At 38.0% G+C, this 16,007-nt stretch overlaps 1 protein-coding gene across 2 annotated transcripts in view; it reads left to right on the forward strand.

Annotated features, from left to right (window-relative positions):
• Window positions 1-1,245: 1,245 nt before the first annotated feature.
• The window catches only part of unc45b (unc-45 myosin chaperone B), a 19,921-nt gene continuing 5,159 nt past the window's right edge, over window positions 1,246-16,007 (forward strand). Inside the window, exons 1-20 of one of the 2 annotated variants that reach the window (XM_008336855.2) lie at window positions 1,246-1,412; window positions 1,983-2,144; window positions 2,235-2,271; window positions 2,373-2,548; window positions 2,683-2,772; window positions 2,874-3,041; window positions 3,187-3,352; window positions 3,455-3,625; window positions 3,716-3,887; window positions 4,002-4,302; window positions 4,407-4,501; window positions 4,611-4,752; window positions 5,028-5,168; window positions 5,270-5,397; window positions 5,517-5,583; window positions 5,666-5,779; window positions 6,051-6,166; window positions 6,269-6,386; window positions 6,466-6,621; window positions 6,707-7,634. In XM_008336855.2, the coding sequence (XP_008335077.1) occupies window positions 1,983-2,144; window positions 2,235-2,271; window positions 2,373-2,548; window positions 2,683-2,772; window positions 2,874-3,041; window positions 3,187-3,352; window positions 3,455-3,625; window positions 3,716-3,887; window positions 4,002-4,302; window positions 4,407-4,501; window positions 4,611-4,752; window positions 5,028-5,168; window positions 5,270-5,397; window positions 5,517-5,583; window positions 5,666-5,779; window positions 6,051-6,166; window positions 6,269-6,386; window positions 6,466-6,621; window positions 6,707-6,979 (2,793 nt within the window). In that variant the 5' untranslated portion in view covers window positions 1,246-1,412 and the 3' untranslated portion in view covers window positions 6,980-7,634. Of the gene's footprint in view, window positions 1,413-1,636; window positions 1,688-1,982; window positions 2,145-2,234; window positions 2,272-2,372; window positions 2,549-2,682; window positions 2,773-2,873; window positions 3,042-3,186; window positions 3,353-3,454; window positions 3,626-3,715; window positions 3,888-4,001; window positions 4,303-4,406; window positions 4,502-4,610; window positions 4,753-5,027; window positions 5,169-5,269; window positions 5,398-5,516; window positions 5,584-5,665; window positions 5,780-6,050; window positions 6,167-6,268; window positions 6,387-6,465; window positions 6,622-6,706; window positions 7,635-16,007 lie in introns of those variants that run through there. The other variant, XM_008336856.2, reaches the window with a different exon arrangement.

Here is a 16,007-nt window from a genome sequence, read left to right on the forward strand (position 1 = left end):
CAGTGCCCTGTTGGTCAACGGCACTGTTGGCGGTCGTTGTTAACCCGGGCGTCGACCGATCCGGTATGGAAATCGTTTTATTGATCTGCATATTTGATTTAGCTAAACGTTTTACGCCGAATGCCCTTCCTGACGCAACCCTCACCATTTATCCGGGCTTGGGACCGGCACTATAAACACGGCTTCGTGTACCCTAGTGGCTGGCTTCGTATGTGTGGCAAATCGTTTTCGATATTCTTTCTCGTGAGCACGAGAAAGTATCTAGTGCGCATGGGAAAGTATCTGCACCATACCAACCCCCCTAAACCTTCCTGCGGGTGGTGAGTCCACTAGAAGGAACCAACCTAGGAGGTGAACCCTGGGGTTTTACACCAATGCCAGAGACATTGCCTCTGGGCCAAAGAGCCACTCTGATCGAGACTACTTTCTTAAATAATCGAAACACATTGTTGTATTTTATTTTAATGTTTTGTACCATTATTATGCATGCAGAACTACCTACAAAATAACTAGTATTTTATGAAGCCTAAGAAGTGTGGAAAGTGGGGGTCCTTGTTACATTTGTATGTGAACATTGTGTTCTCTTAAAGAAGTCATAGAAATACCTATGGCTCAAAAAAAAAAAAAAAATTAAAATTGACTTTGTTAAAATAAAATCGAGAAACGTATTATTTGCACAAACCTGTCTTAAATACTGCAGAGTAGCCCTGGGTGTCTGCAGTCACACTGAAGTCTACCGAACACAACATCGCTTCTTATAGCCAACGAATGATTACACCATTGTGTATTAGTTGGATAGATGTTTGTTTAAGATGTATATCTACATCTGCAGTGTATCTCAGGATGCACTGGGATTCTAGATCCTTCTCATTCTGAAGTTACCAGGTCTCTCTCTGTGGTCTAACAGCTGTCACCCCTCTACAACTGTCTCTGCACACACACACCCTCCTGTCATTTTGGCATCAAGCATTTGCTGGTGACTTCTCAGCTGTCTGTGACTGAAATAGACCTTATCAGGGTCAGACCATCTCTGAGGGGGATACGCTATAACAGAATGCATTTATGGAAAATAAAGTGTAACATTCATAAAGAAATAGATGATTACAAGAGACCAGAAGTATGTCTGTTGTAATTCAAGGTATTATGTTGTATGTCATTGTTGAGAATTTGATGATTTAGAGTCACTTCATATGCCCCCCAAAGCACCCCTTTGGGTGATAGATGGTCCATCTTGGTTCTGTCTGATCTCATTCAGAACACGTATATATGGAGTAGTTGGTGAAAAGTTAGTTACACAACATTGAAAAGTTAATCCAGCTCTTTCTTCACTGGATCTGAAGACAGGTTTACAAAGGGGAGAAACATCAGACTACAAGAGATTTGAAGAAGAGACACGGGGCACTATCCAAAAGGTACAGTCCAGCTCCCAAAGAGATGTAGAAGTTTTTTTTTCAGTCAGGTTTAAAGGGGATGATTAGGATAAGGACAGTGGGGGTTGATAGTGTAGAGCAGTAGTAGATGCTGTCTGTCTATTGGGAAAGTGGCATTTGTTGCAAGGCTTTAGTAAGGGTGCTAGACCATGCCCAAATAAGGGCTTAGGGGAGTCCATTTAAAGTTACAGATAACATGTGCCTGACCATTTGCTACAGAAGACCCAGGTCAGTTACACAACCTCTAGCACAAAAGGGTGAGCATTAAAGTAATTACAATAATAATAAATCTAATAATGTTAGCATTGTTTTAGGTCATATAACATAATAATAGTTTTCCATTCTAATATATGTCTGTCTGTTGTTAAAAGCATTCTATTTACGTTTTAAGCTTATTTATAATTTGTGTCTCATTTAGGTATTGGTGTATTGGTATCGGTATTTTTACTTCTTCAGCTAATTTTTAAATTGTCTTTTGTCTGATTATGTGGTGCTGTCAGACTTTAAAACTTTTCTTTACATTTAATACATAATAATGTCACTATCTACTAGATGGGAGATCCAATTCAATTAAAAGATGAGGGAAACAAACTTTTCCAGGCTGGAGACATTGACAAAGCCATTGAATGTTACACAAAAGCTATCAAGGAGTGCAAAGACAAAAAGGTGCTGGCTGTTATTCACAGGAACCGATCAGCATGCTACCTCAAAAAGGTGAGTCCTTTGTAAGATGCACTCACCACATTTAATTGGTAATTTGTTTCGTAAATTGATTTCCACCAAATCTCTCTGTTGGTTTCACAGGAAAATTATGCCAATGCCGCATCTGATGCAACCAAAGGTAACAGTAATTCAATGATGTTTAAACATCTTTTTACAATTACTATTAGCTTGAAAATATTTGTGAAGCCTGACCCGACATTTCCTTCATTTTCTTTCTAGCAATTGATGTCGATGCAGCAGACATTAAGGCCCTGTACAGACGATGTCAAGCACTGGAGAAGCTAGGAAAACTTGACATGGCTTTTAAAGATGTGCAGAGATGTGCCACCTTGGAACCAAAGAATAAAACCTTCCTGGAAACTCTTCGAAGGCTCGGGGCAGAGATTCAGGCCAAGGTTAGTACACAACATTAAATTCATAAAAGACAGTACGGAACTTGATATAGCATTGTATGCAGAAAAAGGTTCCTATCATAAAGTGCGTAGACAAACTGAAAATGATGATGAACACACTTCTTGTGTCTCCACAGCTCAAGACAACATTCTCCACAGATTCTCGAGTACAGAACATGTTTGACATTCTACTCAGTGACGAAATGGAAAAGGACAAAAGAGAAAAGGTGCTGTCCCGTTAAAAATAAATATTTTCCTCTGCTAGTTCTTTTTTTTGTTTGTAGCTTTTTCACTAATTACTATTCCTTTTGTCTATTTATGTCTATAGGCTGCCAACAACCTAATTGTGCTGTCAAGAGAAGATGCAGGAGCAGAAAGAATTTTCCAGAACAATGGAGTTCCTCTGCTGCTCAATATGATCGAGACAGGGAAACCGGAGATGATTCTTGCTGCTATTCGTACTTTGTCTGGAATGTGCACAGGACACAAGGCGCGGGTGAGAACATGATTCCAAGCAGAGACATTTATTATACAGCAATCAAAAGTGTTTCATTCTAAGCAGCCTGAAATATAAATATCTAGAAGAATGATGTCTTTAGAAGTGAGGATTATATTTCAAAGTTCCTTTACATCTTCAACAGGCCATGGCTGTAATGAACCTAGTGGGCATTGATAAGATTTGCAGCATTATGGCCATTGACAATGAGGAGATTGCTCTGGCAGCCTGCAACCTCTTCCAGTGCATTAATGACTCCCTCACCGGTGGAGACAAAAGGGAATATGGCAAAGAAGAGTCCTTGGTTCTAGGTAGGAAATTGTTATGATTTGTGACATTAGGTTGCTTTTGATTTTTTTCCAACATCACCAAATGATACAAATAACGTTCTTCTATAATCTGTTTTTCTGTAGATACAGCCAAAGATCTGAAAAACATTCTACTGTCACTGTTGGAAATGCTTATTAATAAAAAGGTCTCTGGCCATGGTAGAGACCAGGCTCTGAACCTTCTGGCTAAGAACGTACCACGCAAAGACAAAAAAGAGAAAGATAACACAAGTGCCCTCTTCACAATTGATCATGGTGAGTTAAGCATTAATAACTGCTTTATGTTTTTAGTTCTCAACAAGAAACCATAAACTTATTCTTGTTCCTTCTTGTGTTTTTCTTAAGGTTTAAAGAAGATCCTTAAGGTGTGTGGTCAGGTGCCAGAGCTGCCAGACCAGCTGCCTCTAACAGAAAATACACAGCTGATTGCTAGTGTGCTCCTCAACAAGCTCTATGATGACCTCAAATGTGACCCAGAAAGAGACAACTACAGAGACATCTGCGTAGAATATGTCAAGTCAGTCCATGAATAATGGAGGCATCAATATATTGGTTTTATAGCTAATATTGTAAACAACATTGTCCAAGTCGCTAAAACTCACACCATCTAATTTTAGACTTTTTTCCACAGATCTAAAATTGACCCCAAGAATATGGACAAGACAATTCATGCTGTGAACACCATCTCAGGACTCCTTCAGGGCCCCTTCGATGTGGGCAACGCCTTAATTGGGCAGCAAGGTATTATGGAAATGATGGTGGCGCTGTGTGCCTCAGAGCGTGAGGTGGACCAGATGGTTGCTGTGGAAGCACTGATCCACTCCTCCACAAAAATGAGCCGAGCCTCCTTTATTATCACCAATGGTGTGTCACTGCTTAAAGATATTTACAAGAAGACCAAGAATGAGAAGATCAAAATTCGCTCATTGGTGGTGAGTGGGACAAAAAAAAATGGGAATACTGTCAAATAGTATTTGGCTTCTTTGTACATATGAGTCTACAGTGTTTGCATTTCTAATTTCCATGTTTCCTCCAGGGTCTCTGTAAACTGGGTTCAGCTGGAGGTGATGATTACAGTTTGAGGCAGTTTGCTGAGGGATCTACGGAGAAGCTGGCCAAGCAGTGCAGAAAGTAAGTTCTTACCTTGATGTTTATTTTGATGTAGATTAATGAATTGAAGCAGCTAATTTAATACATAAAATAATCTCTCTCTGTTAAACCTGTCTTTTTTATATTTCAGGTGGCTTTGTAATCCTCAGATTGATACCAAAACAAGGAAGTGGGCCGTCGAGGGTCTTGCTTATCTGACTAATGATGCAGATGTAAAAGATGACTTTGTTGAGGATGAGCCTGCCCTGAGAGCCATGTTTGAACTGGCTAAGGTAGAGACAATACAGTGAAAACAACACAATCCAAATTAAGCAGACTGAACACATCAGTCTTTTCTCACTAGTATGTGAGGTATTCAGTTCAAGCCCAATAAATTTGGCTCACAAAATACAAACATGTTTGATTGACTTACATAAGGCCAGTCTGTTCCCCTCAGATTTGCATTTCCCCCTGACTCACCAACAGTTTTCTGGAAATGTTGTATAGACTAGTGCAGACTATGTCCTAGTTTGTCCTTACTTAACTGAATTCTATTATCCGATTTCAGTCGAACGACAAGACCATCCTGTATTCAGTGGCCTGCACATTGGTTAACTGCACAAACTCCTATGAAAAAAAGGATATTCTTCCTGAGCTGGTTCAACTTGCCAAGTTCTCAAAGCAACATGTTCCTGAGCAACACCCAAAGGTAAAGGATGGAGAGCTGAAAGAGTCTCAGAGGCAGTCCAGGTGTCAAAAATCAAAATCATTGCATTATGAATGACCAAACTTTGTGTACTTCTTTGACAGGACAAGAAGGATTTCATTGAAAAGAGAGTGAAAAGGTTGTTGGCTGCTGGAGTCATATCAGCTCTTGCTGTCATGGTGAAAGCAGACAATGCCATTCTAACAGACCAGACTAAAGAGATGCTGGCAAGGTATGGTGAAGCACTGAATAGTCATTCATGAGAATTGTGTTATTATTTAAACTTAGTGTCCAGTTAATAAAACCAATGGATAAAAAATCCTCATTCACAAGTATTCTTTTATTTCTAAGGGTTTTCCTGGCATTAGCAGATGATCCTAAAGACCGTGGTACTATAGTGGCTCAAGGTGGAGGAAAGGTAAATCATAGATATTATCTTAAAATGTTTTGCTAAGGTATCTGCTATTGTCAACTTAATTAAACTGTTGTTCTGTTCTCAGGCTTTGATCCCCCTTGCATTGGAAGGGACAGAAGCTGGAAAAGTAAAGGCCTGTCATGCTATTGCAAAGATTGCAGCCATTTCCAACCCTGAAATTGCCTTCCCTGGTGAGAGGGTAAGATATGACAATAAAACTGCTTTGTTTGTAGAACTGAACTAAAAAAATAATGTATTTGTGTAATGCTGTAATTTTACATAATTTTACTAATTTCAGTATAATTCTACAAAGTATAAAGTATACAACGTATAACATAAAGCAAAAATAACAGCTTTGGAAGAAAGGGGGGCTCAAAGTCTAAAAAAACAACAAGGCAGCATAAAACCTTAGATCGAAAGGTCACTGCTTACTTAACTTGTTTAATTTTTGTAATTGTTTTGGTTGACAGGTATATGAGGTAGTGCGGCCCCTAGTCAGTCTTCTTAAAACTGACAGAGAGGGATTACAGAACTTTGAAGCCCTGAAAGGCCTGACCAACCTAGCTGGTTTCAGTGAAAAACTAAGGTGACTCTTTTAATACTGTGAATCTGACATCAATGGCCCAAACATGCCATTTCTTTTACTCTTTGTTATTGTGGCTAATTTGTATGCCTTTTGCCCTTCAAGAGTAAAGATTGTGAAAGAGAAAGCTCTACCAGAAATTGAGAACTACATGTTTGAAGAACACGACCAAATCAGACAAGCTGCCACTGAATGTATGTGTAACCTTGTGACATGTAAAGAGGTAAGAGGGTTTGCATATTTGAATTATTAGTAAGTTAGTGTCCCACACACCTGTTCTAGAGATTCCCACTGTGTCTTAGGTTCAGGAACGCTACCTGGAAGATGGAAATGACAAGCTGAAGCTGCTGATTCTGCTCTGTGGCGAGGAAGACGAGGATCTTCAGATAGCCGCGGCTGGAGGTCTAGCCATGATCACTGCTGCACAGAAGAAGCTCTGCACCAAAATGACCAATGTGGTAAGTATATTACATTTTTTTATATCAAGAAATCTCATTGTCAAATTAAACAAAAATGATGTCCCTGATTGATCTTCTCCAACAGACAACCCAGTGGCTTGAGATCTTGCAGAGGTTATGTCTCCATAGCAACATAAAAATCCAGCATCGTGGCCTTGTGATTGTCTACAACATGCTTAACTCAGATGAAAGCGAGCTGGCCAAGAAGCTGATTGAGAGTGAGTTGCTGGAAATCCTCACCATTGTTGGGAAGGCTGAAGACAACCCCAAGAGGCAGGAAGCCATTGATGTAGCGCGCCTGTGTCTGGTCAGAGCCATGGAACTCGGTCTCATTAAACCTTTTAGCAGTCCTTCCTAAATTTTGCTTGTGTGTAGCAACAGACATTGTTCTTTGTTTCTCTGCTGACATTTTCACATTCATTTTCACACCAAAAATAATATATAATAATTCATCAATGTAGTAATTTATAACACGACATTTAGACGCTATGGTTTTCCCACACAAAACAATTTTTGGTTAGCCTTTGTGAAGAAAAATAAACCATAAAAATCATCATTTCTATTTGGAGTGAAAATATTTACAGTGTGATTAAAGTTGATTTTTTCAGTTTTATTTTTAGAGGCCATGGATCTTTTTTCTAAAATCATATCAAGGGTATGACGCTGGTTTGTGCTGTGTCCATGTGTGTTTATACCAGAAGAGGGCATCCTAGAGCAGCAGTGTGATCGGTCGTTAGACAACAGGGTTGTGCACTGCTCTACATGTAAAAGGCAGCAGGGGCTGGGAAACACACTAAAACACACAGACACTGCGCCTCTGACAGCTCTCATGAGAAGAGTGTCTTCACTCGTCAAAACTGGAGTGGAAATAAACGCTGTCTTACTGTATATTTACCCGCTTTTTATTTACCAGCTGGGGATAGTCATAAGCTGGAGCAGAGGGATTTTCTTGCCGCAGGAGCAATAAGGAAAATAAGAATATTATTTCTATACCCGGAGGAAGAAACACTGTGGTAAGATTACTGTTTGTTTTTCAATAGCCGTCTGGAACATTGTAGATAGCCTCATACCTGGATGACACAGTTGTACTTTACAGCTTTCTGTTCAGACAGATGGAAAGAAATACAATAAAATGTGTGCTCTGATAATCACGTCGTCCAGATGTGCAGACAGTGACCTCCATACTGTTTATGTCACCAGATGAACCAGAGGTTAAACTTTTTGTACAAAGAATATTGACCTCACGGCATTTTCTTTGATGCAATGAATAGTCAAAAATGTTTGGCCAATCACCTTTTGTCACAAAAACAGTCTAAAGGTTTAATATGACTACAATCTTATATAATATTTCCAAGATTAAAAAATTACGATTTATATTTAATAAGCTAATTAACATGATACACACAAAATAAATACATAGATGAATTATTGCGCTATACATACATATATAGGGCTCATACTTTACTACATACCTTCTCAAAGCAGTGTGCTTCAGACTCCTTGCATGGCTGGGTCAGAGAACCATTAAGTCTTGCATAATAGAAAAAGTCTTTTGAGTGTTTAGGTGAGTGTATAGTGCTGTTATCATTGGTGAGGAGCAGCTTAGTTCTACCTTCGGTAAAGAATACAGGAATTGATAAGTGCAGAGCATGTTGCTACTCATTTGTAGCTGGTAAGCACTGCTGAATGACCTCGTCCATAGGTAAAATGTGAGAGAACAAAATTATTAGGCTTTTTATAATGGACCACGGGAATTGGTGATTTTATTTTTACCAGATCGGGTAAGATTTCACAAAGAAAAGGCAGAAGTATCGTCCATTAATACTCCTACTTAATACTAGCGGTGGGAGCTTTTACAAGACTGCATACATCTGGCAACATGGCAACAACATTTTACACTAAACCTAGAGTAGACAAAAATATATAAACTTTTCAACTATTCATCCAGTCTCTTAAAATTCAGATTTCAATGTTAATAACATTTTATATACTAATTTTGTTTGTAAAGATTTATTGCTAAGTTGCCAAAGAATGTCCTGACAAATTTCAGGCACACGGCAACATTCCCACATTAACACATAAGTATGTAGTGGCCTATTTAAAAATTAACTCAGGAATACTTTTGTAAGATTATGTTTGTTTGTTTTTTAAATAAATGAAATCCCTGAGTCATAATAACTGCTGTTCGTGCTAAAGTGTTAATGGTAGATTTCCTCTGTATTATTGTCCCATGACATTAGGAAGAAGCTGCACTGAGACATTATTTTATTTAACTGGCCTCATTCTCAGTATGTGTCACATAATCACAGCTCTTCACAATGAACTGCAACCTTTTTCTTCTTGGTATGTGAGAGCTTGACTCATCATGATTCCTCTTCCCTGAATTATCTGGCCACAAAGGATTCTCTGTGGCTGTGAAATAGCAGGAAAGCAGAAATGTGATTTCAATTTGATGTCAGCCAGGGGAGAGTGACTGTAGCAGCTTACCTGTGGAGCTGAACCAAATATAATTTAATTGACAAGAAAACAGTTAAATCAGTTTGATTCTGTTCATTGTTTCGGTGCAAATTTGTTCCATTAAATTTTGTTTTTTTTCACCAAATCAATACAAGTTGATTATTCGAATTTTTGTACCGCTTATAGCAACTACCAGTACTGATACTTCTTTAGGTTGGGTTTCAATAGTTATGCAATGAACTTGTAGGCAGTGTTATATAGTTGGCACAGCTCTGTGGGAAATAGGTTTAGGTGCAGTGTGTAGGTGCGAGCTCAACCCAAACCAGGGCCAGGACCAAGGATCAAGCTGGAAAGTGTTCATATGTAGTTTTATTCTCTTCTCTCATTATTAGCAGAACTTTTACACCAATGCCATATTTCAACTGAAAACACTAACTCTCCAGTAAAAACCCAGTCACAAATGTCACTTAAACTTAAAGTATTTCTATTTATTTTACATGTTTCAGCAAAGGAATAGGCAAACAATGTTGGTTAGATTATTCTCAACAAAACAGTGACAAAACAGTTAAGCAGTAAATGGCTCACCTCTCCATGCTGTTAACTTAAGTAAAGCCCTCGGCATATTCAGCACTACAGTACATCTTCAAGTTTTAGTAATTGTTTGATACAGTAATGAAACAAATCCTACAGAGGAAGGAGACACTGAACTTCAGTAGGAAAACACACAATACTGGCTGACTCGTAAGAGCCAGTTGTAGTGAAAAGCTTTACAAACCATCAGGTCATTAGCATGATTTCAAATGAAGGTATTTGTATCTTTGTACCCTGGCCTATAACAATACTGGCAGTTTTCATTGTACTGCACAGAATGATGTTTTCTTCTTCTTCTTGACAATGCAACCTTTACATATCTAATACATACAGTCTGTGTTTGGATAATCATGCAAAAATGCTATATCTCAACTAAGACCTTAACGCAAGGGCAAAATGTGACCCAACAGCGACCCATTAGTGGGAGCGCATGGTTTCAGTATTCACCTGCGTTTGACTGGGAGGCAGCGGCATCAGTCTATTGCAGAGGATGTTTGAAAGGCAAACTCTGTGATGCAAATAACTCTTTTAGGATATATATCACCTAATCTGTGATGCTCTGTGCTTTTGCACTGTTATGCCTCATGTTAGACTGAGCTGCATCTGCACATTATGTAGTGCTACATCATTGCTGAGTCAAAACAGACTATCTATTTATTTCAGACAGTCTATTTAAGAATAGGGCAGTAGAGAATTAAATACAATGTAATTAAACTGATGAGAGCCTTCCCATCAGTTTAATTACATTTTCACTTTGCAGCAGTTTAAGAACAAAACATGTAGGACAAAATAGAAAATTGCACCAGGTAAAAAGAGGATAAATGCACAGTGATGTACAACCAATATAAAAAAATATTAAAGAATCAATAATGGAGTAATGGAATTATTATGCTAATATGTTAACAGTTGGAGTACATATGACTTTATTAATAATACACCTTAGAATTACATTAACATAATCCACTTAGTTTGGGAAGTACTGTTGTATGATTTTCCCTGTGAGACATCAAAGTGAAGTTACAATTATGGTACAAATTACGCATGTTATGTTGGTGTCTCCATTTTGGTACTGATAACCAAATCAAAACAACTAGAGCTTTTTTAAAATTGTTAAAATTCACTGTCTGGACTTTGGGCTCTTGTTTTTACAGATGAGGAAATCTGGCATTAGAAAAGTTAACTACAATATGTGCTATTTTTAAAGCGTGGGAAGTTGAATTTCCTTTGAAGAGTAATGATATCCGGAAAAACAAAAGAGCCATGTACGAGGTAATACACACCTCATGCAAATCCCATCTGGCAAAGAATTTATGTAATCCAAGAGCTAAATTCACCAGAGTGTGATTCAGGAAAGAGGAAAAAGGACATTGTGTTTTTAGTTAAAGTTTTGACCAGAATATCCACAGTATTGTAACTGTTCTGTCTGTGGTGTATTTTTTTTATTCTGTAGCAGTATCTGAAGTAGTTTGAAAATACTCCACTTGACTTATACAAAACTTTTTAACTACCTTGGTGTGTTCCTTTGATTCCATAGAAATACTTACTATACTATACGAGTAGTTCACCACAGGGCAACATACTACATAGAGTCAAACAACCATTCACAGTCATATTTATAAATATGGTCCATTTAGAGTGATCACAAGACTTAAGATCAAACTGGCAAATAGTTGATATTTCACACTTTCACTACATGGCTTTAACTGAGGTCTTAATTTGGGAATTTGATTGGCTTGAAGACTAATGAATGGGTGGCTATGAGGTATCATAGGTCAACTGAAAAACAAAAGATCTTTCAGGGTATGGTGGATTACCATTAGGAGATAATTCACGGTGTTGAGTTTTTAAACTCAAAGTAAGACTTTCCTTCTTCAACGATAAGCATTTACTGTATTTGTTGTCTTTATGAGCACACACACACACACAAAAGAGTATTTTATCACACCAAGTTGGCACTGTGACGGTACTGTAACTGTACACATTGATGAATAACCCTGATTCTGTTTTTTTTTTTTGCTGTATAAGCCACTTGTGAGGGGTAGCACAATAAAAGACAGCATGAGTTTTAGTGCTGTCATGTGATCACGGGTCAAAGAGCGCTCTGTGTACTATGTTCTATCTGTACCATGGGATTCCAGCTGTAATGTGACCAAAATAATGGACCTATGAGGCGTATTAGGACAGTTACATAAGTCAGTGCCTGACACGGTTCTCAGATCTGCCCTCTCTTATAACTGTCAGACTAAAGCATGTGTCTCCTGTCAGCAAAGCTAACACGAGACACTGTCCTTTCTGAAAAGATTTGGTGTGTAATACTGAATGTAGCATTCCTTAAATTTCTGGAGCACAGGTTATTCACGAGAATAGCATTAGTAATTGTCATTTCTTAGTTAAATGATTGCTTATTTGTGGTATGTCGCAGGAGATTTATTCAGTAGAACCTGTGAGTGACACAAATGTTACAAGAAGTAAATGTACAAATCTGAGTTTTTCTGATTTCTGTAGCCATCTGCTGACATCTCATTGTTCCACTGTCTCTGTGACATAAATGAGCATAGAAAAAACATTTACTATTTATAATAAATGAATAAATATTTCAGACTAAATACATGAAATTGGATAATTATACCTGATGAACTCTCGTGGCATATTATTTTGCCACAGCACAGTGATTAGGAATCATTAATATAGTATATACTGTATATACATGCTGTTTTTGTTTTGTTTTGGTTTTTTTTTTACAAAAAGTTGTAAATAAAAATATAAACTGTCAATCATTGTCAGAAAAAAGATAGAAAGTTATTTGTGTGATTTTTAAAAATAAAACGTTTGGCATGCAATTAATGTAACGTGTAATGTGTATGACACCACACATCCCACAAATGTGTGCCATGTTCAGGGAAGTACTTGAATATCTGTTGTGAAATATATTCAAAGTACCCACACTAGGGAGGAAGAAGTTTGTAAGTTTAAACAATAAGGAATTCTAAATTGTTTTCCAGACTTTAAAAGTTTCTAAGGAGCAGCTGACAGTCCTGCTGTAAGGAAAAAGATGGACTTTGTGTTTTTGGAGCTTGACCCCTTCAGGGCTTTAGCAGACAGAGTATCAGCCATCTGAGGCACAGACATTACATGAGAAGAATATATTTTGTTAAAGCATTCTTTGTTTTTTTTCTATGTAATCATAACGTGACGTGACACAGATTAAGCCAAGTTTTTATTCTGTTACGTCAACGTCTTGTGGAGTCCAGTTAAACCTTGGGTTTACAGATGCCAGTGTCAGGGCCTTTTAAAATTTTCTCAGTATTATCGCTATGATCTTAAAGCCCTAGAAAAAGGGTGCCCTCCATGGCCTCACAGCATGTCAACACTAGCCTTTGAAAGGGGTGAAGAAAAAGGAGACCTGCAGCGTAGATTGGCTCATGTAATTGTTCTTTTAGTAGGTTGGCTGCTCTGCAGGAATTCAAAATACTCTGTGGTTGGGATGTTTGTTGGGGTTGTTTGTTGTTGTTGTTTTGGTCCCGCTCAAAGTCTTTGGTGTCCCCCTCTCACTTTTCCTGCTGTGGTAATGATGAGTTTCGCAGAGGCCTCGTCAGGGTGGGAGAGTGAGTATGGGAGTGAGAAAAAAAAGACAAGGAGGGAAAAAGGCAGTAAACATTAAATTCATCTTTTTCTTCTTTACCGTAAAACATTCAAGGTAAGGTGTCATATTTTCTACTTATTTAAGTTTGATCATTGTCAGAACAAACATGTTGCTTATGTCTGCAGTAGTAAAACGGCTTTCTTTGACTTAAAGAGAGGTAAGAAGACCTTTGGACTTCAGGGCAGGGCTGAGTCATAGAGGCTTTGTGTTGATATTTAAGTCTGTTTCTTCCTGGACACTAGATCATAATGTCAATGAGAAAGCAGCTACCTTGCTTACAGATACCAGATACAAAAATCATAAAGCAGTTCTGGCAGTAGGTAATGGGATGTTTTCTTTTGCCTGTAATCTTTAATTGTCAAGATTAGGTTAGATATGTTTGATCAGGAAATGCATAGAAATGGGAAATGGCGAATAATATAATCACAATTATATGTTACATTTTTCTAAATAGTTGTGTGAGGTACTATCCAGTTGTCCACCAGTCTTGTTAGGTAAATACTTACTAAGTGCTACTTTTTCTTGTGAATAGCCCCCCCTGCAGGGAGGAAAAAGGAACTGTGTGTTAACACACACTAAACCAATGTTCTCATTATTACATACAATACAGTGCTACATTGCTCACCTGGGACATTTTCACTCTTCAGCTTCATTACTGTTTTGTGACAACATTTTTGTGTTTTGCCCTCCATACACATTAGTGTGTCCCTCACCTTGGCTAGTGTCATTCCCTCAGTAGAATCACGTGACTCATGGGCACAGGGGAGAGTTACCTCTACCTCCTCTTTACCACTCTTTATTGAGGAGAATAAAATTAAGATGATAATAAGACGATCTCTCTTTCCCATGGTATCTTGGATTAATGTTGTTCGACATCACAAATGAAAAGTCTGCTTGTGTTGGTCTTGTGATTGTGTGAACTTTTTGCCATACAAAATATTCCTAGTGAGTAACAGAAGGAGTCTTTACATGTTTCATAGCAGTAATTACAGAGTTCTCCCAATGAGATCTCCTTGTTTAAATATATTAAAAAAAATCACTTTTGACTTGTCCATTTTTATCAAGGGTCGCCACAGCAGGAGTGCACTGATTTGGTGGAGGTTTGTCACAGGATGCCCTTCCTGACTTTGTTGTTTAAATATAAACCCCCGTTTTCCCACTGATAGCTTTTTTAGTTCACATTGCATTGTGCTAATGGTAAAATAACTATGTGCATGGCACATAGTACAGATAATATAAAAAAACACCTGATTTTTGAACATAGACAAGAGAGCTTTAATAGCTTTATTTAGAAAAAAAAACTGAATATCATTACAAATGCTATCCAACATGAATTTGTGTCTTACAAGATAGCACTTGCAAATTCAAAATCCATGCCCCTACATACATGTTTGTCCCTGTTGAAGTCTATATAGAGGATTTAAAGAAGGTAAAGTAAAATTGGAGTTCAGTGTCCCAGTACTACAAAATACTACAAATACTACAAAATAGCTACAAAACTATACTAAAAATAATGATTACATTAAGAGTGCCTGTGACTGAAGATTGCAGTTGAAAAAACTACAAATGAAATTATGTGATACTTGCTTAATAATGTCCAGCCAGTTTCGTTGTTTTCATGTTTGTTTGTTTGTTTGTTTTATTCATGGCACTGATCAACTTTCAACTTTCACTTTCACAGAGCTCACACATTTCGTTTATGTTTCCCAGCTGCTTGAGTCATACTGTAATACAGCATGTCACATTTCACACAGAAGCAACTGTTTTACAGTTAAGTTGTTGTAACTAAGCCAATTATGTAATCACACTCACATCTCCTTTCAGTGGACTGTTTACATAGGGCGTCATAACGATAACCATTGCTGCACCTAACCATACACAGACACACACAAACAGGCTATTAGTTATTTTAAGATTCTGGGATAAAACAGGGTCACTAAGACAAATTATTGCTTGTGAGGAGGTTTTGTGAACAAGTACCAGACTAAAAGACGCTGATCCACCGCAGGCGGAGTCAAGCTGACTCCCCATGCATCTTAGTGATTGTACTTTATTTGTCTAAATCTCGAAATCTGTGTTTATCTAACGTCTCACCATTATGGATGTTGGAGGTAGTGAAAAGCTCAGCAACCCAGTCTTTGGAGCTCTGCATTATCTCCTATTGATTCTCTGTTATGTCTCTGACCTGCTGCAGAAATATTATAGTACCCCAGGACTGAGGCAAGAACAGCAAACTGAAGCCTAAACCTAGTGTGTGCGTCTCTGACATGACTATGAAAACTGCTATAATAAAGTCTGTCCACCAAAGTGAGATGGTTTAAAAGGTCTTGATAAATGCCTCTTCAAACCCTCTGAGATTTTCCAGTCCTTACTGTACAATCATCACTTCCAGTATGTCCACTAGATCCAGCAATGTAATATTACCACAGCTATGCAGACATTTTGACAGATCAGATGTATGAGACCTGCATATTTTTCATACCAGACAGCCCATGTCTGCTCTCATTGCCAGAACTTCTTGACCACAGAAAGGCTGTTTGACTTCCACAGGGGCCGGCTGGCATATGACAATATGACTGAAACTGTGGGGAAGATATGCAGTAGAGAGCTAGTGTTTGATCTGCACACCATTGTGTTTGTTTGAGGGGTGGAAGAGTTTCAGAGAGGCTAGTAAGAATGTGTTGGTAAGAAGCAG

The sequence above is a fragment of the Cynoglossus semilaevis genome, chromosome Z (assembly GCF_000523025.1).
Source record: "Cynoglossus semilaevis isolate Cse_v1.0 chromosome Z, Cse_v1.0, whole genome shotgun sequence".
Classification (NCBI taxonomy): Eukaryota; Metazoa; Chordata; class Actinopteri; order Pleuronectiformes; family Cynoglossidae; genus Cynoglossus; species Cynoglossus semilaevis.